This window comes from Podarcis gaigeae (genome assembly GCF_964106915.1).
Source record: "Podarcis gaigeae genome assembly, chromosome: 2".
NCBI classification, from domain to species: domain Eukaryota; kingdom Metazoa; phylum Chordata; class Lepidosauria; order Squamata; family Lacertidae; genus Podarcis; species Podarcis gaigeae.
In genome coordinates this window covers 83,986,135-84,009,033 of record NC_139679.1, presented here as the reverse complement: position 1 = coordinate 84,009,033, position 22,899 = coordinate 83,986,135, and the positions used below count along the sequence as shown (strand labels likewise).

Here is a 22,899-nt window from a genome sequence, read left to right as displayed (position 1 = left end):
GTAAACTTAATTTTTGAAAGATGGATACATGTGTTAGATTATATTGAAGTGTGGAGATTTTATTTGCTATGATTTGGAACTACATATGTTCTGCTTCAGATACCAAGAAACTATAATACACCCTTCTGTGGAAGAGCTGTTTAATTTAATTTAAGTATTTATTTAAAAGAAAGAAAGAAGATTACAGAAAGGGCACCTCCAGTTGGAGCACTTCCATTTAACAGGTAAGTGGCCTATGTTCATTTCCCTACATGTAGAAAGTTAGTATGACAGGTAAGAAGAGCCATAACTGACCTCCCCCCCCCCGCCCAATAAAATATTCTGGCTTTGTTGGTGTGGTACACACCCTTGACAATACTGCGTGTCAAAACACATCTCTTTGTTGTGTGAATTTATGACCTGTTGTGGCTAATAACTTATTATGGATAGCACACCCCCTATTCCTTATTACTTTTGACATGTTCTGACTGGTAGGTGTGGACCCTGGAAAAGCTTTGGAATTGATGTAATTCAGTGCTTTATTGTAGATAACACTGTGCTGGATGTGTGGGTGCATGATTTATGATGGCTCAATAGGGTTTTTTGGGGGGTGCACCCCCAGTTCCTTATTAATTTCTACCTATTTTTATTACGGTTTGTGAAGGAAAGCTTTTGGCTGGATGCATTTCACTGTCCTATATGTGTGTGATTTGTGGCAGTCCAAAGCTTATCTTGGGGTATGCACCCCTACTTCCCTTTTAAATTTTTTAAAAATACATATTTTGACTTTGATTGACATGGGTGCATGCACTTGAGAGTGTCTTGCACCCAAGGAAAGTTTTTAACTGAATGTAACCATTGAAATCTCATAGAGGACTGCGTCCTGGATATTGTGTGGCACTCAATTTTTGAAAGTGTACACCCCCAATTTCTTATGAATTTCTACATGTTTTGACTTTGATTGACACTGGGTGCCTTATATGACGATGTCTTGTGCCCCAATAAAACTTTGGGGTGGATATGATTGAATACTGTCTCATAGAAGACATTTGCCTGGATGTGTGGGTATATGATTTGTGGTGACCCCAAACTTACTACAGAATGCATACCCGTAGTTTCTTATTTGTTACCGTCACTTGAGGTTATCACTCATTCATGAGCACTGAATAAATTTTTTAGTGCTTCAGTTTAATTAACTACAAATCCAAAATTTTGGATCCCATCCAAACTGGTGCCAAAGGTTTGTAGTCGCTTTGTAGGGTTTTTGTAGTGTGTCAACTGTAGAATATTGCCATAGATCTTGGAGGGGACAGTCCCCTGGTTAGGGATATATATGACATGAGGCATGCCCAAACTTCCTTTGAGGTTTCCAGCTGAGTTGTGTTTTAAACTGAGAACTAATAATCAAATTCAGTATCATGTAGGAAATTGATTTCCAGGAGCGAATAACTCTTTTCAGTGACTCCTGTTAACTAATCCACCCTACAACCCAAAACATAATTGCTCGGAAGCAAACCCAGTTGATTTAAGCAAACGTTGCATTGAAATAAGTTAATTTTGCTAACAGTATAAGACCAAATTCTAAAAGCATTTTTCTTAATTATTTACCTAGGATAAGTGACATAAGGCTGCAGTCTACATTTCCAACACACACACACACACACACACACACACACACACACACACACCACTTTTACAGCCAAGAGCACAGCAAAGTGGTATTCCCTGCAGGGAGGGATTTATGGCATTCTTTTATGCCAGTGCCAGACATGTGAGTTTGGGTGTAATATATGTGTACTAAAATCTCAGGAAGATCCCCCCTCCCACAAGTGATAGAAAGATTGGTGGGAAACCTCTGATCACTCTGCAAAACTGCTTATTTTACTGTTCTTATTTTGAGATTTTGCCCATTTCCTTAGGGAGACTGTCATACTCCACATGTCTCCTCCATCTGGGAGCAGCTGCTGAAGAAGCTTGAGAAAGTTTTTAGCTTGCAGCAAGGAGGAGAATGGCAACTAAAACCATCTGCAAAACTCATTATGCTGATAGCCATGACTTTTGAGTGGGCTCCAAGTCAAAGGTATTCATATTTATCCGGCAACAAGAAGCTGTTGTGAAGGAAGAGAAAACTGGATTTGAAACCCCAACATTGTGCTAAGGAATCTGCAGCATTTAATAGTATTTGCCTTATTGCTTTATTTTGCCTTTACAGTACCTCAAAGCGATGGGCTTTAAGGATTGGGTAGGAAGCAAAAATATTAAAGGTCTAGTTATATTGTATCATGTATTCACAAGTTGTGGTTGTACAATAGAATGTGATAAATTTTAAGAGCTGGAATGTGTAACTGTGACAAAATACTAGAACATGTCTGTTTTGTGAATTGAATCTGTAACCATCTTACCATCCTAGGGTCAAAAGTTCAACCTCCCGGAATCTCAGGTTGTTTGTTCCTGGAATGTATATTGAAACCAGTTCTCACCTATTAAATGTCTTTGTCTCTCCACTACAATTTGTGTCTTCCTGCCTATCTGGGTGGTAAGACAAACCCTTTTAATGAGACTCTTAAAAAACATAACTGGACCTTATGCTCACTCACTTGGGGCAACAGCAACAACACCACCACCCTCAAAGCTGTTTACAAAATGGTAAAAATAAAACTGAGAAGAATTAACAACCCTACTTTAAAACATACAAAAGTTAAAATACTAAAACTGATAAAATTACCTCAACTTTCTAAACAAAAAAAAAAATCCTTCCAGTAGCACCTTAAAGACCAACTTAAGTTAGTTCTTGGTATGACCTTTCGTGTGCATGCACACTTCTTCAGATACACTCAGATAGTACACAGATACTTCAGTGTATCTGAAGAAGTGTGCATGCACACGAAAGCTCATACCAAGAACTAACTTAGTTGGTATTTAAGGTGCTACTGGAAGGAATTCTTTTTGTTTTGACTATGGCAGACCAACACGGCTACCTATCTGTAACTCAACTTTCTAAGCATCTGGGTAGGCTTGTCTATTCTTAACAGGACCTGAAAAGAATACAGTGAAGCAGCCTGCTTGATTTCAATAGGCAGAGGGTTCCAAAGTGCAGGTGCTGCCACACTAAACAATTGAGTTCTTACAAATGCAAATTGAATCATTTATGTCTCAGCCATAAATTCATACAAATGGTACACAGGTAAGGTCTGTTCCCATGCAGAATTGCAATATCTCTTGAGTTTGAAGTGTCTTGTATGACTCAGACTGCAATCCTTTATCTACTTACCTGGGAGTAACCTCACTGAACTCAATAGGACTTACTATTTATGATAGACATGTGTAGGATTATACTGTTAGTGTCCTCAGATTCTAGCTGCCTTCTAAGTGATCAACTTCCTAGTGATATATCACTGATTTCTTCCAGATGAGACACAAACATTGCTTTGTTGCTAAAATTATATTGAATAAATCAAAGGAATTCCTCGGCTTTCCATCTCTATCTTCAACATTTAATACCCATGCAAATCCAGGCTGCAAACCTAAGCATGCTTTCTATGGAATAAACTCCTCCACTGAACACCATCAAACTTACTTCTGAGTAAACATGCATAGGCAGGATTGTACTGCACATGCATTAGTGAGAATGCTACTTCCATCTTGCCTGCAGCTATGCTCTCTTGGCCTAAATAAGTCCTTTTTTGTTTAGCTGATTCTTTGCCCCTCTGTTATTCACAGCTCTTCCATTTAGCAGCATTGTCAAACGTTCAAAACATTGCTTGATACAACATAGAGGAAGGATTGACAGTAGTTTGAAACGCCACCTAAATTAGATTTAAATAACTGTGTCTAAAGGCTATGTCAGCTTTACATCTGGCGGCTGCTGATCTGGTTCGGTATGAATGGATAAGGCGGTGGCAGCTACCAGAATTAATCTATAGTGACAAAATATGCTAGTCTCACTTGTGAACACTGAAAGGCAACCTGGAGGAATTCGGAAAGCTCCCTTTTCTGTATGTCAAAGAGAACACAGAGTCAAACAAACTACCGGTAGATAAGTCTCAGAAGGGGCAGATCTTCCTCCATGGGATTGCTGTGGTTAGCAATACCAGGCTATGAAAGTAATTTAGCATTGGAGACTGTACCATTGCCCCTTGACCAAGGGAGATCCTGTAATGGAGAATGAAATCAGGGAGGCATCCAAAGGAGAGAGTATTACACTGAACACATGGCCTATGGCCATGCAACGAAGGAGCCAAGGCTAAAGATGTAGTCCCACAAGCCCTTTGAACACATGTCTACCCATCACACTAGTTAATGCCTCAGTAGGGCTAATGTATACTGCAATATACAGGAGGTGCCGGCATGGATGACAAGCAGTGGTAAGGTAGGTATTAGAGGCAGGAAGCAGAGAGGAGGAATAATTGGACTGCTGCTGCAATGGAGAGATGTAAAGGGTCCTCAGCCTTGGTAAATGGGAATTCAAATGGCAATTGTGGTTTGGTCTCAAGCTCACATAATGGGATCTGAACTGGAGAACGGATCTTGGGGCCAACACTGAATAGGGCCAACACTGAATTAAAATGTTAGCGACTGAAAATAAATCTGTCAACGTGATAATGTTTTTAATAGAAATATAAGATCTTACCACTTCTGGAATCCTGTGTCCTGTCCTGATCGCCAATCCTTAAAAAGGATATTGTAGAGCTGAAAAAGGTGCAAAAATTGGCAATGGAAAGGATCAAGGGGCTGGAATAACTCCCCTATGAGAAAAGGTTATGATATTTGGGGCCATTTTGCTTGGGGAAAAATCTGAGTCAGAGGGGCATGATAAAGCTGTATAAACTTATGCATAGTGTGGAGAAAGGATATCTGGTATCATTCGATGAAGCTGAAGGGTAGCATGTTCAGGAGAGACAAACAATAGTATTTATACACTCACTGCATGGCTGAGTTATTGTTGCCACAACTCCTGCCTGAAACCCTAGAGAGCCATTGCAACTCAATGTAGACCAGCCTTTCATTCCTAGAAAGCATGGTCAATGGTCAGGGATGATGGGAGTTGTAGTTCAACATTTCTAAGGACTCTAGGTTGAGAAAGGCTGAACTAGATGGGCCTGTGGTCTGAGCTGGGATAAGGCAGCTGCCTACCTTCCTACCTGACTGGCCACTGTGGAAAACAGGGTGCTGCTCTAAGCTAGCCAGACCTTTTATCTGATTCAGTAGGGCTGAAGTTTTTATAGGAATGTCCTGCTAGCCCAAAGGTACAGTTGCCAGTGATTATCTGCCAGCACACATCTCATGGGAAACCAGTGGTTTATAGTGGCTACTGTGTCGAAATAGGAGACTCAACCCTACTCAAATGTGAAGCTTAATAGGTGATATTGGGCACTGTGTCTCAGTGTAACAAACCTTATATGCCTGAAGTGAGGGTATTTTTGAAGTCCCCCCCCCTTTCGCCATTTGAAGGGGTTGCAATATCGATGTGTGTGTGTAAATGCCTATGAGGGTACATCAGCATCTAAACCTAACTGCCTCCAGCAAACCCTGGACTTTGTGAAATTCCTTTTAATAGGGAAACCCTGGAATCCTTCCAAGGACATGGGCTTATCAAGTCGGATGACTCTTCTTCCAGTTCCATGGTAAGCAATGAAAGAGAGGGAAACAAGCATTTCTACTACTTTTGCTATTCACTCCAAACTCCCTATTTGCGGATTATGAGCGCTTCTACTTCTGGACGTGTAAACACCCCAGGAGTGAATTATTTGGTGTTCTTTGTCAAGATCCAAACCTCCCACTCTTTTCAACTTTCTGGGTTGTTTTTTTGAGGGGGGGGGGCTTCTTTTCTTTTCTTCTTGAACAGTTTCCCCTTCTCCCTTTGATGCAAGGGCAGAGGAAGGAAAGAAACGGTCTCACTTCATTTTACTGCATCTCAGATGTTGCAAATTAAATAATAAAGCCCTAGAAGGCCTGGGTGGGGGAAACACACAGAGAGAGAGAAAGGGGCGGACAGTTGACCTCTGCACCTAGACACATGGTAGTGGTTGTCCAGCCCCTCCCCCTTCCCCCCATCGTATCCTTGGCAAGGTAGGGGTGGGGGCAAAGGAGAAAAGAGAGAGAGCGCTAACTGTATAGACATATGTCTCGGTGCCTTGCTGCGCGCATGCGCGCCGTTCCCCTTTCCCTCCCCTCCGCTCCTTTGCCTTCTCCAACCTGAAGTTGCCTGTGGAGCAACTTCATTCGGTGCTCCGGGCGCTGCTGCAGCTGCAAGGCAGACGATGGCACCTTGGTTGAAGTTCTGCTCCTTCTTCTTCTCCCTCACTGCCTGCTTCGACGGCCCGAGGCTGGCCGTGTCCGCGGGAGGGACCAGCGGCAGCGGGGGCAGGAAGGGGCCAGCGGGAGATGCTTGTGGCTGGAAGGTAAGAGAGAGAAAGAAAGAACAAACGAAAGGAAGGAAGAAAGAAAGACTCCTTTGTGTTTGGCTTCTTTTTTACGCGTCGGCGGTGAGGTGACTTGAGCAGGCTTTTCCCCGGGCGCTCCCTTTGCTTCCTCTCCCTTCTTGCACGAGTTAGCAGAACTTGGGGGGAGAGGTGCCCAGAGGTCTGTCAGGAAGCGGGTGCCTGGCGGGGTGGGCGAGGGAAGAAGCCCTGGAGCTCCGCGTGCCGACGAGCTTGCAGGTGGCGCGTCTGGGCTGTTGCACGGGCAGCAGCGTGCAGTGCAACCTCGCAGCTAAGGGCAGCGGGAGACATTTCTGCAACGGGGGCAGCAGCTCCAACCCTCTCTCTTTCTGTGCCACTGAGTACTTTCACACACACACACACACATTTCCTCTCTCTCTCGCCTACTCTTCTTATGCGGCCGTCGCTTTGAAGCGTTGGCATTTCTGCAACTTTCGGGGATGGCTCGGTGGCGGCGGAGGTTGGCTGGATTTTCTCACCAAAGGAACTCGGGGAAGGAGGGAGGAGGAGGAGGGAGGGCGGCCGAGGGGAGAAGCCAACAAGTGGGAAGTCACTCAACAGGTCTTTTATCCCCTCCGCCTTCCTCCCCCCTCCTTAACTAGACCTGCCCTGGGAGAGAAGGGATAAAAGGCGATCGCTTGGGCTTTGTTATTTTAATGATCGGAGGCTGGTTTGGCTACAGGCCTAGTCATTAGACCGAAGGGGAAGCGGGGGAATGGGTGTGCTTGTAAGGTGATAAAAGAGTGTTTTAGGGCTTTACCTTTTGTCCCTGTTAGCAGCTTTTGCTAAGTTGCGAAGTTTTCTCTCCCACCCCCACCCCCATGGGTTTCCTGAGTGTGATTTGTTGTTTTATTTATGGAAAGAAAGAAAAAAGACTTCTGCAACGCTTTGGGGGGATTTTTCTCTCCCCCTCCCATTCCATTTTCAGCCTTATTAAAGATTCCAGATGAACGCTTGTCGAAGGGCATGAGTGACTTTCATTGCCTCCCCCTTTTTGTTAGACTGTCACAGAGATTTCCTTGGATTCAGATCATAACATTGAGTGAGGGGAAAAGTTAACAGCAACCACAACAAAAAACCAAAAACTGGTAGAATTTGTAGGGAGTAGTTGTATGTGTGCTTACAGGAAAGGGCAAGTGTCCACAAAAAATACTTTAAAAGGGGGGGGGGGGGAGAGAGGGAGTACAAAAGAAGCCAAACGTTTGCAAAGAACTTAACTCTCCAGTAGGGTATATTATTTGCATCTTGGATTTTGTTAACTGATAGGTCCTGTAGGAAAATGCATTCAGCTGCTGCTTCGGTTTAGTGTTTCACATAACAAAAATGATATTTGATTTGCATATTTTAAAGCTGCACATACATCTGGTTCTGTAGGTCAACAGCACTAGCTTTTTAAAGGCCATAATGCTTGACTGATTTTGGTTTGTTTGTAATGGATATTCAGTGATCTGACAGGAAGTGAATTTTCTGATAAAACTGAGGCAAGAAAAAAACATTCATTTAAACCTTATTTTTTTTAATGCAGCCTTTTGTAGATTTATGATACGGTGTGTGGGGGAAAACCTGACACGTTTTGTACTGTTAGAACAAACCTAAGGTTGTAATTTGCTTTTAAGCACTGGGATCTTTAATCTGTATGCCAATCACTTATTGGAATACATTTGTCTCAGATAATGTAAAATGTATACAGACCAGGATCCTGCAGTTTTTATTCTGGGGGGGAAAGTTTTAGGGACTACACACAGAGAGCTTTTCCCAAGCATTAGCTGCTGGATAAGACCCATTGTCCTGTTTGTGTATCTTGGGCTGTATGTAAGTTTTGAATAGACTTGACATACTATTAAATGACTGATGGCCCCTGTAACACATTGTCTGCTCTGGGGCAAGGCTGCCTTTGAAGTGCTACCCTGTAGGAAGTAAAAAGACTATTTGCTCTATTAAAATTCCTTGGTATTTCCTCTGTTTAACCACAGGCCACTTCCCCTCTGCCACTCTAAACACTGCAGGGACACTGACTGATTGAAAAGGCACAAGCCCTGAAGTAATTGCATCCCATTCAGACAGATATTCTTAGTGTAGCTTATTTATAATGAGTTAACGTAGAAATGAAAGATGGGTACAATTTTTTTCCTGCCTTCTTAAGAAGGGAAAACAAAAATAGGCTCATTGACTTGCACAAATGTTCTCAGGCTGAGGATTGTGATATTTCTTTAGTTGATTATCTGTTGGTAGCTTGTAATTCAACCTTAAGTTTGTTTATTCAGAAGTTAAGTTCTACAGAGTGCTCTGGGAAACGTCACAGATGGTAAAATTTAATAAGAGTATAAATATTTGTAGGCTAATTATGGAATAGCAAGTAGCATTCAGAGTGTGAGAGCACCATTATTTTGACATCATAATAAGCATGTTTTTCAAATTTCTAGTTATAAAATTTAATGTTGTGCATAACGTACTATAATACCTAAGGGCAGAATATCTTATGCGGGGGGGGGGGGGGAGTGAGACAACAACATTTTTTGGTGTGGTGGTGAATAACTGAGGTCAGTGGGATTTTAGAAAGTGTGTCTATGCATATTTAAGAAATAACAAGCCGCCTCCTTGAATTTGGTGAGACTTACTTCTAAGTAAGCATGTTGTATTATAGCTATTGGCTAATTAAAGCTGTGGGGGGAAATTATGAAGACCTTTTAATAAAGATTAGCTGCTGTTTCCAGCAGCTTAGTCTAAAAGATGATAGGTTAGGACTGAGCCATGATGTGAACTTGCCCATTTTTGTTCTTAAAATACAAATTCTTATTCTTAACAAACCAGTATCTATCTGTCTATCTATCTATTTCTTTCATTATGTTTTATAGATATTTAGTGGTTGATTATTATTTTTTTAATGTTGTAAGCTGCCTTGATTTTTTTTTTTTTTTAATAGAAGTGCAGATCATAAAAATTCAAATAAATAAATCGTAAAAGGAGTGCTTGCCAATGACTGGGACATTTTACTATGATATAATAAATATGACTAAAGAGTAAAACATCACTCGCGATTGACTAAAATAATTCTTCTGGATTTGAAAACTAAAAATAATGTACTTTTTGGGCTGATTTATGTCAAGTACAAAGGGTAATAGGCATGAAGACCTTTAAACTAATACTGTACTAGTGAGTTGTATCCAGTGCTGTGTTAGTAGAGTTCTGCTCACGCAGTGGGCTTCCCCTTCCTCTCCTCTCCACATGCACCTCAAAAACTGCTCCAGAGGGGCCCTTCATTCTCTAGCATTTTGAGCACGTGCGAGGGTGCTGCAGAAAACAGAAAGAGAATATCCAAGGGTAAGTCTGTTGTACAATGGAATGGCAGCATTGGATACAACCAATTATGTTGTAGTTGGAAGAATAAAAGAAGTGTGTATTATTTTATCAGTTGTATCACTTTTTAGTGTATCCTCTCTCTGGAAATAAACTCATTTTTTTTAGTTTCTAGGTAAAAATGTCTTTTGTGAAATTTTGAGAGCTCCTAATAATTATAATATTCACTAATGCTATTAACTAAGTAATAATAATAATAATAATAATAATAATAATAATAATAATAATAAATAATTTTATTTATACCCCACCCTCCCCAGTCAGGGCGGCTAACAACCAATAATAAAAACAAGTTGATTAAAATACAACTTAAAAACAACATCAAAACATTAAGATTCAGCCTCTTCACAGGAGGAGAAAGGAAAAAAGAAAGAACGGGGAGGGAATCAAATTGATTCTAAGCCAAAGGCCAGGCAGAACAACTCTGTCTTACAGGCCCTGCAGAAAGAAATCAGATCCCACAGGGCCCTGGTCTCATGAGACAGCGTTCCACCAGGCTGGAGCCAGTGTTGAAAAGGCCCTGGCTCTGGTTGAGGCTAATCTAACTTCCTTAGGGCCCGAGACCTCTAGAGTGTTGCTATTTATGGACCTTAAGGTCCTCCGTGGGGCATACCAGGAGAGGCGGTCCTGTAGGTACGAGGGTCCTAGGCTGTGAAGGGCTTTAAAGGTCAAAACCAGCACCTTAAATCTGACCCTGTACTCCACCGGGAGCCAGTGCAGCTGGAAAAGCACTGGGTGAATATGCTCCCATGGCAGAGACCCCATGAGGAGCCTTGCTGCAGCATTCTGCACCCGCTGGAGTTTCTGGGTCAGTCTCAAGGGCAGCCCCACGTAGAGTGAGTTACAACAATCCCATCTGGAGGTGACCGTCACATGGATCACTGTGGCCAGGTTGGGGTGGGAAAGGTAAGGGACCAACTGCTTGATGCGGCGAAGGTGGAAAAATGTCGCCTTGGCTGTTGCTGTAACCTGCGCCTCCATGGAAAGGGAGGCATCAAGGATTACACCCAAACTCTTAATGGAAGGCAATGGCACTAATTGGGCCCCCGCAAGAGAAGGGAGTTGGTTCCTCATCCCCATACCATCCTGACCCAGCCAGAGGACCTCTGTCTTCGAAGGATTTAGTTTCAATCAGCTCCCACGAAACCATCCAGCCACAGCTTCCAAATATCTGGTCAGTGTGTCTGGGGCCAAGTTGGTATGGCCATCCATCAGCAGATAAAGCTGAGTGTCATCAGGCATATTGGTGACAACCCAGCCCAAAGCTCCGGACAATCTGGGCAAGGGGGCGCATAAAGATGTTAAAAAGCATTGGGGACAGGATTGCGCCCTGCGGCACTCCATACACCAACGAGTGGCACGACGACATCTCCCCTAGCGCCACCCTCTGTCCCTGACCAGAGATAAAAGAGCACAGCCATATACGGGCTATGCCCTGTATCCCCACGTCGGTGAGGCGGTGGTCCCGAAGATCATGATTGACCATGTCGAAGGCTGCTGACAAATCTAAGATAATCAGCAGTCCTGACTTCCCTCAATCCAGTTGTCTAAGGAGATCATCTGTTAGGGCGACCAGAGCCATCTCTGTCCTAAAACCAGGCCGGAACCCGGACTGAAATGGATCTAAAGCCATCTAATTAGGGGTTTAAGCCATGCAAACAGATTTCTACTATCACATGGTTTAATGTTTACTGCATCTGGGGATATAGCGCCCATGGATGCACATATATTTCTTCTTTACTGTAAGCAAATTGTAGAACACTGCATCAAGAACACCAGCTGCGGCAGTGTCAACCATCTGCTGGGAAGGAAGGATAAGTTCAATAACTTGGTATCCCACAAAAAGTGGTCCTAGTTAATAGCGGTACTGTTCTGTTGTTGCTAATGTCTTGTGCTTGGTTCATGATTTGGGGACAGACAAATTAAACTTCAAAATGTAATAGTAACACCACTTCCAATGAAGGAGAGTCCATAACCTCCCAAGGGAGTCTGTTCCGCTGTTAAACAGCTCTCACTGCCAGAAAGTTCCTACTGATGTTTAGTCGGAATTTCCTTTCTTGTACGTTGAATCAATTGGTTCGGATCCTAGCCTCCACAGCAGGAGAAACCAAGCTTGCTCCATCTTCCATGTGACAACCCTTTTGATATTTGAAGTTGACTATTATATCTCCTCTCAGTCTCCTCTTTACCAGGGTAAGCATACAAAATTCCCTCAATAAGGTGCCATCCAATCATCTTAGGGATTCTACTCCAGATTTGGGTAGGGTTTACTTCTTAGCTTTTTTTCTCCTGAAGATATCCTGCAAGCCAGTGCAGGTTTAGGATCAGAGTTTTCCTTCTCCTAGATGGCTCACCTTCCCAGGTTGATGAACCCCATCTGCCCCTCTATGGTAGGTGCAGAAATTGCCTTCTTGATTGTTGGATCCGCTATTGGACTCATCCATGAAGTGTTAGTAATCACAGCATCTTTTTCTAAGTGTTTTCTTATGTGTTCTACGACCTTTCCTTGTATCAATGTCAAGGTGACCAGTTGGTAGTCACCTGGGTCCTTTTTCAATAATAATAATAACAATAACAACAACAATAATAATTTATTTATACCCCGCCCATCTGGCTGGGTTTCCCCAGCCACTCTGGGTGGCTTCCAACAAAATATTAAAATACAATAGTCTGTCAAACATTAAAAGCTTCCCTAAACAGGGCTGCCTTCAGATGCCTTTGAAGATGGGGACAACATTTGCCTGCCTCCAGTCCACAGGGCCCTCACCTGTTTTTCAGGAATTCTCAAAGATTATAGAAAGAGGCTCTGAGATTACATCCGCAAAATCCTTTAGTACCCTTGGATGCAGCTCATCAAGCCCTGGAGATTTGAATTCATATAAAGTAGCCAAGTGTTCCCTTACTACCTCTTTTTCTGTCTTTGGTATCCCTCCTGGCATTGTTTATTCTGTTATCTTCCAGTTGGACACTGCTTTCCTTTTCCATGAAGACAGAGGCAAAGTAGTTGTTGAGCTCTCTTCCTCTTCCTCTTGCTTTTGCTCTTTTCTTTTTTTAATGATGCTATTTTCTAATGGGTAATTAATAAATTTATTTTGGTTTTATTGTTTGTATGTTCCTGTAAACAATTTTGAATTTCTTCAGGGGTAAAAGGGATAAAAGTTTTTCAAGAAAATAAATGAAGAATTTGCAAGCCCAGATATGTCTTCTAGTTTTTTGTGTGCAACGATCTTTTAATATCCAAACTTCATTTTGAATATTGTAATTATGACTTCTGATGGGAGTGGAGCTATATTGTTGTCCTCATCTCTGAAAGGGAGGGTGAAACGGACTATAGAGATGAGGTGGAGTGGCTGACAGAGTGGTGCAGAGCTAACAACTTGCTCATAAATACAAGGAAGACAAAGGAGCTTGTGGTGGACTTCAGGAGACAGAAGAGCAATGTCCAGCCACTTCTGATTGATGGGGTCTGTGTGGAGAGGGTAACAACGTTCAGATTTTTGGGTATTGAATTACAAGAGGATCTGTCCTGGAGTGTCAACACAAGGGGGCTTGTGAAGAAGGCGCAGCAGAGACTGTACTTTTTAAGAATCCTAAGGAAAAACCATCTTCCGCAGAAACTGCTGCTTGCCTTCTATCACTGTGCCATTGAGAGCGTGCTCACTTATGGCTTATGTGTGTGGTACGGAAGCTGTACTACCCAGGACAGGATGGGGTTGTGCAGAGTTGTGAAGGCAGCAGAGAGCATTGTTGGCTGCCCACTCTCCACCTTAGAGCAGATTTATGCCACAAGGTGCCATAGGAAGGCCCTGGACATAGTAAAAGATCCATCGCATCCTGGTCACTGTCTCTTCGAGCTCCTGCCGTCGGGACGGAGATACAGGACGATGATGACAAGAACGAGCCGTCTCAAGAACAGCTTCTTCTCCAGAGCGATCTCGGCCCTGAATGGGAAACCTGGACTTTGAAGTCATCTAATCTTCCTTGCTGTATTATATTATATTGTTTTAATTAGTGTTTTTATAGTTGTTCTGATGTTAAGTGGAGTGCCCTATCTGGGTGGATGGAGCAGCCAAGTAATTTCGTTGTCCCTGAGAGGGGGCAATGACAATAAAGATATTATTATTATTATTATTATTATTATTATTATTATTATTATTATTATTATTATTATTTTCCCTTGAGGGAGCCAGTGTGGTGAAGTGTTGAACTAAGATCTCTGAGACCACAGTTCAAATCCCCACTCAGCCATGAAGCTCACTGGGTGATCTTGGGCCAGTCATAAGAACGTAAGAATAGCCTGTGGGAGGCAAATAGCCAATAGCCACCCAGTCCAGCACCTGGTTCTCACAGTGGCCAATCAAATGCCTGTGAGAAACAAGCAAGCAGAGCATGAACACAAGAGCACTGTCCCCTCCGATGGGTTCCAGCAAGTCCCTGATTCTCAGCCTAGCCTACCTCACAAGGTGGTTGGGGGATTAAATTAGGTGTGGGAGATACAGGTATGCCACCTTGAGCTCCTTAGCTCAAGAGAAAAAAGTGGGATCTAAATGCAATAAATAAAATCTTGTCCCTTCTAGGTTTGGGGTGGATTCCCCCCGCCCCTACAGTTTAGTAAACCGTTGACTAGGTTGTTGCAAGCTTTTTGCCTAGTGTGGTGTGAAGGATAAGTGACTGGTTCACATCTGGCTTCAGCCATGAACTTACAAAGTGTAAGTTTGTATTGAGCCTGCCTCTATCATTCTCAGTCCTAGTATCAGTAATATGGGAAATAATACTGACTTCCTTTATAGGGTTGTTGTAAGGATTACAAACAGATAAATGTACTTTCAGATACATGGAAGCGATATGCCAGTGTTAAGTATTGTCATTACTACTGCCACAACTGTTATTTACTTTCTGTCCAGGCTAAGGACAGGAAGCTGAATTGTGGGATGGTAGCCAAAGCAGTGGTAGAATAGTTTTAGGCTGTTTTCTAGGCTACCACAAACTCTAGCATCAGTTGTTGAATGGGGTAAGGGCAAGTATACTGAGATATTATATGGATTTTGAGTAGATAGTAAGGGCCAGGAGCTGGAAAATAATTATGTGTAAGGATATTTTAACATTCAGATGTACTGTAAATTGCCCTGCATGTCATTGTAATTTGTAAAAATCACCACCTATTTATATTTACCATTTTTATTGCACAGTTCAAGGGTTCAAAGTGCTCTTCATGCCAGCCCTCAAAGCTAGACCAATGTTGGTCCCATTTTCCAATCCTCTCTTCCTAGGCACATTCTCATTATTTGTGTCTTCTGCTTCAGGCTTCTGTTTGGTCCAGGTCTCTTTGCCTAACCTTTTCCCTAGGCCCATCCCTTCTGCAGCATATGAATAGAGCAGACAGTAATGAGAATAGCATATGAATAGCTCAGACAGCATGAAAACCACTTAGCCATCAACTTAGGATCAGAGCAGTGAGCAGAGCATCCAAGAGCAGTGAGTAGAGCATTCAACGCAGACCTTTTGGACTGTCTGGCCACTCTGATGATGAGAGACAGATAGCAGAACAATAATAAAGGCAAATATTTGCAGCAGTTTTTGCACTTCCAATGGGAAGGCTATTCATCTCCCTATATCAAAACTGACAGGGAATCCAGGTTTATATATGTAGTGGTATTTCTGCACAACCCATTGGCATGCGTCTGATGGGCAAGTGTGACAGAGCTATGAAAGCCACTTCTACAACACATTATTAGCCCAATGCAGGCATTATTTGTTCCCTTTACATAACAGTATGGGAGCAAGGAGCAGGGGTTGAGCTGAGTAGCCCCATCCCTGATTTTCACTCTTTGTAGGTCAGACCCTTCCTTGACATGTGCATATAAAGCACAAATGACTGGGCAGGAGGCTTCACTTGTATAGCTGTATGCTGGTGATGCACACAGAAACTTACAATGCCTGAAGCAGTGGAAAGCATAGACTGCGACTTGCTTAAACCCCTAAATGTATTATCCAGGTTTTCCTCCTGTAGTATTGGAGACAGGAATTTCCTGCCCAGATTCCTTTTTTTTCTAAGCGTTCAGGCCTTTAAATTGCACTTGTAGACTGCAGTTGGTTGTATTTTTCACTAATAACTCTTTCACTCTGCCCAGCATTCTGCCTACAAGAGTTAATAGTGAAAAGTACAGTTTCAGTCTTTCTTATTACTTTTCCTTGTAGGTGAACATGCCCAAGCATCTCTGCACCTTGATTACAAGGAGGAGCCAGCATCAAACAGTAAAAGGCACAGATAAGTTAATTCTGTGCTTATAGGATTGTAAAGTGTTTCCAGTTAAAACAAATACTTGCCCAGTAATCTGTTTAGATTTAATTTTTCTGAATTAACTTTGCTCTTCTGCACCTTACTTCTGTTTCTAGTAATAAAAAAAGCTGTGAACTGTAGGTTCTCTTTTAAAATTATACATTTACTGAAAGGCTTTTAAAAAATTGCAATTTGTCTCACAATTAATTTAGTCTCCTCTGCACATACATGCCCATTATAAAATACTTTGCCATTAAGTGGACTAACAAGTACTCATCTCTAGTAAGAAGGGTTTGAGGCACAAAATGGTATTTAATTACCTTTGCATGGTTTTGTTCCCATTTTAAAGATATATTTTAAGCATTGAACACTCTCTTGCCTCTTCTAAATAGTATGAAAAGTATATTGAGTAGTTTGCCATGAATGGGCTCAGTGGTGGAGCAAAACTTGGTAGAGCATATTATCTTAGCAGGCAGTCTTAGGTTTTAATTTCTAACCCTTCTCTGTCTCCAGTGGGAGGGACTAGATATTTCTGATCTTGCTCCTGACCATATTCAGATCCAGCCAAGCACTCAGTGACTTCCCTGACTTTTTTGTATGTAGCTGTGGGAAAATTCCTGGTTGGCTGGCTATGAATTAATGAAAATCCTTACAATGCTTCACTAATGATAGCTCCTGCGGGTTTAAAAAAATGCTATTGCCTTTTTTTAATTTGAAGGAGGTCATGGAGGTTTACAGAAACTAAGAGAAGGTAACATCTGGTTGTGCTCTGCTGATGGCTGCTTTTGTGTGAAGAAAAAAAGTTACGGTGTTTCTTCAGCATCAAACGCTTTCAAGGTGATCCTCATAAGAATTCCTTCTAAAATGTGCTCCACTCAAGCTGTGAGTTCTAATTAATAGTACTCTTCTGAAATGCTGGATCTTACTGTTAAACTCCCTAATTTCTAATACTTTAATCCCAAAGGATTACTAAACTATACTGGTTTGATAATTTATGTAGCAGACAGTTTAGTTTTTTAAAAAAGCCCCCCCCCCCTTAAGACGTTTGATGATAAAATAGTCAATATAACGATTCACCTATGAATGTCCAAGCTATAATTGGTCTTAAGCAAGACTGAAATAAGGGTTGATACCTTCTGTGCATAGTGTGTTTTTCCTTGTGTGCCCAGTTATGCTCTTTGAAATCCATCGAGGGCATCTACTTAATGATACCAACTGGGTTTCTGGTTCAGCCAGGAATTTGCATAAAGAGTGGTGCTCATGATGGATGTCTTCCAAATATGGAAATCCCTCCTGCTACAGGGTTGTAAGAGTTTAAGCCTGAGCACATTCTGGAAATACTCTAAAAGAGGGTGGGTATTCCCCACTTTAGGGCCTGTTCTGGACCCTAAGCCTCCCACCAATTTTGTTAGCCGCAAAAGGAAAAACATAGACACAGCATTGAGGTAGGTAGAGTTCTGCGCCCTAATGGAGATGGCAAATTGTCCCCTTCCCAGTAATCCAAGCAATCATTTGATTTAAAAAGGGGATTAAACCTCCTCCTTTGCTGATCTGTGTGGATCAGTTGAGGAGTAGAGCTGTGAGCTTGTATGTGCTTGTATGCATATGAGAAAGTGCATGAAAGAGTGTGAGAGGGTTCACCCACGTTTGTCCACACATAACATGTGGCCCCTGCGGGTTCAGTGGACTTGAACCTTGATGTCATTACGCCTGCTAGAAACTCTGAAGAGCTACTGCCAGTCAGTGTAGACCAGGGTGAGGAATCTGCCCTATACCTCACAGGCCAAACCTGACAGGTGGGTGAGGCAACTCACCTGTCAATTACCTAGCATCACAGTGACATCAGGCGATGATAGTTGTGACTTCAAAGCACCACAAAGTGCTTGCAGAGAGCTCTATCCTATGCTTTGGGCCCCTGCTGATCAACAGTGATTGAGGGATGGAGATTTCAAGGCTGCTTTCAGCAGGGGCTGACTTTGCAACCAAGTTCCCCGTCTCTTGTCTGCCCAAACATGACATTATAGTGTTCCATTATTGAAGAAAGGTAGGATATAAATTATAGAAAGTAATAATAGACATTGTGCCATATTAAGCATGGAATAAGCTGGTCTGTGAAGATTGGGGTAGGTGGGAAGTAGCATACACCCCCCAAAAAAATTTAACATCTGCAAAAAGCCATTGGGAATGATCATTGGGAAATTTGGAGCTTGGTGTCACCAGTGTTCCAGTGACATGCACCTCTACTTCTCCATAACTCCATAATAGCTGTGCAAGCCCTGGACCAGAGTCTGAATGCAGTGGTGGACTGGATGAGCAGCCAGCAAACTGAGTTTGAAGGCTGAGACAGAGGCTCTGTTTGTGGGCAGGTGGTTCCCATTCTCATTTCTCTGGAAGAGCAGGTATGCATCTTTGTCATTAGAAGTCCAAGTGACCTCTGCATCTAGGAGTACAGCTTTGTCTAGTGTGACAGCCAAGGCCGTATGTGGATTGGAATAGCTTGGCCACTGCTTATGTCCACCTGAAGGCTGCCTAATTGTAGAGGTGAAATTTTAAAATAGTGCTGCTTGGTGTATATGGGAGAAGGGGTTATTAGAGAAGGGGTAGTATGTGACAGGGGATGTAGATGCTGCATTTAGACCACAGTGCTCAAGCTGTTTTTGCAGGTGTGTTTGCATGCCACCTAAGTTTAACTGATGTTTACTGTGTCATCTAGCATAGCTTTCTTCAATATCATTTCTCATGATACAATTCCTGTGGTCCCATTTTCCTAGCATTTTCAGACAGGTAGCTAAGTTAGTCTGCAGCAGCAAAAACAACGAAGAAGACTGTGGCAGCTTCAAAGACTGGCAGATTTATTGTGGCATAAGCGCTATAAGCTCTAGTCCACAAACTTTATGTCATAATAAATCTGTTAGTCTTTAAGATACAGTGGTACCTCGGCTTAAGTACTTAATTCGTTCCGGAGGTCCGTTCTTAACCTGAAACTGTTCTTAACCTGAAGCACCACTTTAGCTAATGGGGCCTCCTGCTGCCGCTGCGCCGCCAGAGCACGATTTCTGTTCTCATCCTGAAGCAAAGTTCTTAACCTGAAGCACTATTTCTGGGTTAGCAAAGTCTGTAACCTGAAGCATACGTAACCTGAAGCGTATGTAACCCGAGGTACCACTGTACTACAGGTCTCTTTGTGGTTCTTCCTGCCATGAAATCCAGTGTTTGTTGGTTAGAATGCATGTTATTTTTTGCAATCAGGAAAACTTTCAACCACTTACTAAATGCCACCATGCACAATGTGTTGCAAATAATGCATTCTAGCGGTACATGAATTATTTTAATTGGAAATAAAGGATGCATCACCGGTCCAGTGGGAATTTCATTAGACTCCAGGTTCATTTTGCAAGTGAAAACTCAGCAAGGTCTGCTAAAGTTGCAGAAACATCCAAAGAACCTTTAATAATGGCAAGTAAGAATCTTTGCTTTGCATCTCATCTCAAATGTAGCATCTCCATCAACACAGTATCCTGTAACAAATACTCTTGTGTCTGGTATGCTATTGATGTGGAGTTAGGGGCATTCCAAAATACCAACACTCTTTTGTTTTTGTTTTGCAGCCCCAAAATGCACTGGTGCATTTGTCACAACCAAGGAAATCATAGCAATTTTTAGACCTATAGTACAGAGTTGCAAAAGTACAACATAAACCTTGTCAGTTAGTAGTGCAATAATACATTCAATTATATATGTGTGTGTGTAAAGAAACTTTGTCACACATTTCTCTCCATTAATATGATCCTGGGTTTATGCCTGAGGAGTTAATGTTCTGTAATTACTTAGCCGTCATTACACTTATACTCCAACTCCTGACCAAAATAAAGTGTAAATCACAAAAAAGAGGTTAAAGTGTCAGTAAACTCTGTCCCTTAACAGGTGACAAGCTCTTAATGTGTGGTGTTGCAGAACAACAGCAGAAACAAAAACCCTCCTATCTTTTATTCATAAGTTCAGGATAATACCAGAGGGTACAGCTTAGGTATCTCCAAATAGTTGCATTTCTAAGATTAATTCACTAATCATGCCATTGACTTTTTGAGTAAGGACCACTAGCTGTGAAATGTCATGCAGAGTTTTTAAATGGAACATTCAGTTTGCTAAAGAATGAGCTGCAAAGACAGAACTTTCTCTTTATGGCTGTTAGCAGTAAATTCAAGAATCAAAGCTGCAAACTGAATGGAAGGCTAAAACCCCTGTATTATCCAACAGTTTTAATAGGTATGAATAACTATGTTCATTCCACCTTTGTGATATTGGACATGTGTGTGTTCCTTGTTTTCCTTTTCCTTTCAGAATTTTGCTGTATGCAACGTATTTTTGTGATAGGTTAGTGTTTCTATTCAGTGCTTTAAAAATCTGCTGGTTTAAAATCAGAGTTAAGGCTGTCTCTTGTTGCTCAAGTTCTACAAAACAGGAAAATAGGAAAATAATACTGATGCCATTGCTGACTTGCCCTGTGATGAGCATTGATGTTATGCAGTGTCATAAATTGTGCTTGTTTACAGCTTACCTTACATGCACCCGCAACTTCCCTTGGTCTTTCAGGCCCAAATCCAGATGGAATGATGGAGTGCCTGGGACCAGCAAGAGTGTCCCATATTGTCTTGGCTCTGCATTGCCTTATGAAACATTTGACCCTTACTGCATTGCTAGAGGAATCCTTCTGTGACCTGACCCCTGGCTGTTTGTTCCTTATATCAGTAACCGGCGGGATGGGTTAACATTAGAGATTGGGCCACCTCTTAGCACCCTTCGTCCTCCTTGCCACAGAGAGGCTTTTCATGTGTCACTACAGAAGACAGAATGACAAAGAGATTAAAAATTTCTTATTCTGGATTTGGACCTGCAACCTGAAGAATGAAAGAAAAATACTCATTCCACTGCTCACAAATGTTGTTTGCAATTCATGGTTTGTTTGGAGCAAGAGAAACCATGTTCAAGTGACACACTAGGCCAAGCCATCGCTTAACTCATGGCAGCACAGCAACAGGAAGACTTATGGGAGGAGTACAGTAGCTGCAGTCTCTCTGTGGGGACACAGTGTTTGCATGCTTGTGCTATAAGCCATGGTTCAGCTTAGCATGATGTGCAAACCTGGCCTTAAGTGTTTTGTGCACTAGAGTTGCTGCACCTGTGGTGTCAGTCAAAAGCTGTTACTTTTAGAGAAATGGAGGAGGAAGTTGAAATCCTGAAGAACAGCAAATCTAGTGCGTGCTAAACCCTCACCTTCTTTCCCCTGTCAAAATAAGGCTAAAATCTGCAGTGATTTACTTAAGACCAGTGCCAGAGAATTGGGGCTCTGCCTTGTAAATGGGTACCACTGGAGCATTTGGAAGTTAGTCCTGTTCATGTCACATTCTGGTACATGTTGTCCCATCAGTACGGGTGAAGCTTGTAACCTCATGTTAGTGGCAAAGCACCAGCTAACATAGTTGGAAGCACTTCATCCTGTAAATTCTATGGCCATGGCTTCCAATTTTCCTAGCTCTCTCATTTCTTTATTTTCATTTGCTACTTGCAAATAGCAAGGTCTGGATGAAAGGTTTTTTTATAGTTAGAATTATAGTGGTACCTTGGTTTAAGAACAGCCCTGTTTACACACTATTCGGTTTACGAACTCTGTGAAACTGGAAGTTGTGTCCTGGTTTGCAAACTTTACCTCAGTCTAAGAATGGAAGCTGAACAGTGGTAGGGCACCACCAGCAGGAGGCCTCATTAGGGAAAGTGTGCCTTGGTTTAAGAATGGTTTTGGTTGAAGAACGGACTTCCGGAACAGATTAAATTAGTAAATTGAGGTACCACTGTATTAACAGGAGGTTTTATGTACATATCGTAATTGAATATAAATTAATTATTTGCAAAATTCCTAATTTTAGTATGACAATGTATTTCTGGTAAAAGGAAACCAGGAGGGTAATTGACAAGAATAACAACTTTGATTTGTTTTAAAAAGAAAACAGTCTTGATGCTCTTAAATTTTCTGCTGTAGTTCTTCGTTGCTAGACTGAAACTCACCTTCTGCTCAAATTTGTTCTAATCTAGTTACATGGAACTTTTATTATTGCCAAATGGCTCAAATAATATCAAGGGCTTTTGAATTTAATTTTTGAATTCAAGTTGTGGGTCTGTTTAAGACATCTCTCTTATTCTCTTTCCCCATTGATCAAAGTAGAGAAACCTGTGCCTCTGTTTTTGTTGCACACATTGACAGTCTATGGATAACATTACATTTTTTCAGCATGAAACTGAACACTCTAAATCCCTAAAGCAGTCTCAAATGTATGGTTAATAAAAGAATTTATTGTACTGGATGTCATCTGTTATATCACTCTGGGAACAAACCTGGCAGTGAGTGGACAGGAAATATTTCCATTTCAAATCACTACAATCTTTTATGGTCTAGGGCAAAAGTGTCTAATTTCAGCAAAGTCACTGAATAGTGTGTAATGAAGGCATTTTAGTTGATTAAATGCATGTTATCACTTTTCAAACAACATTAGGGTGTTTTCTTCCCCTCTCTGTGCTTTTAACAGAAGCGAATATTTCTGTACATATTATGTGTGTTCTGTCTGCAGTACTGAGCGCTAGAAATATATTTTTCCCACATTGGCAGAGAGAATAGTATGTATTTCCAGATAAACAATTGGCCATTCCCAGGAGGTTAGCAAGAAGATAAGCTTGTGAACCATAGCCAAAGCACTTCGTAGTTTTAAAGGGCTGCTTTTGTAATCAGCTACTTCCTCAATGGAGAAGCTTGAGGAGTTGCTCCTGTGTAGCCATTGCTGTGTGCTTGGC

The 22,899-nt window shown here is 41.8% G+C and overlaps 1 protein-coding gene across 2 annotated transcripts in view; it reads left to right on the top strand.

The window, feature by feature from the left end:
* Positions 1 to 6,085: 6,085 nt before the first annotated feature.
* Positions 6,086 to 22,899, top strand: part of IL17RD (interleukin 17 receptor D) — a 65,690-nt gene continuing 48,876 nt past the window's right edge. The window contains exon 1 of one of the 2 annotated variants that reach the window (XM_083727095.1): positions 6,086 to 6,380. In XM_083727095.1, coding sequence (XP_083583221.1) covers positions 6,240 to 6,380 — 141 coding nt within the window. In that variant the 5' untranslated portion in view covers positions 6,086 to 6,239. The remainder of the gene's footprint in view (positions 6,381 to 22,899) is intronic. The other variant, XM_083727094.1, reaches the window with a different exon arrangement.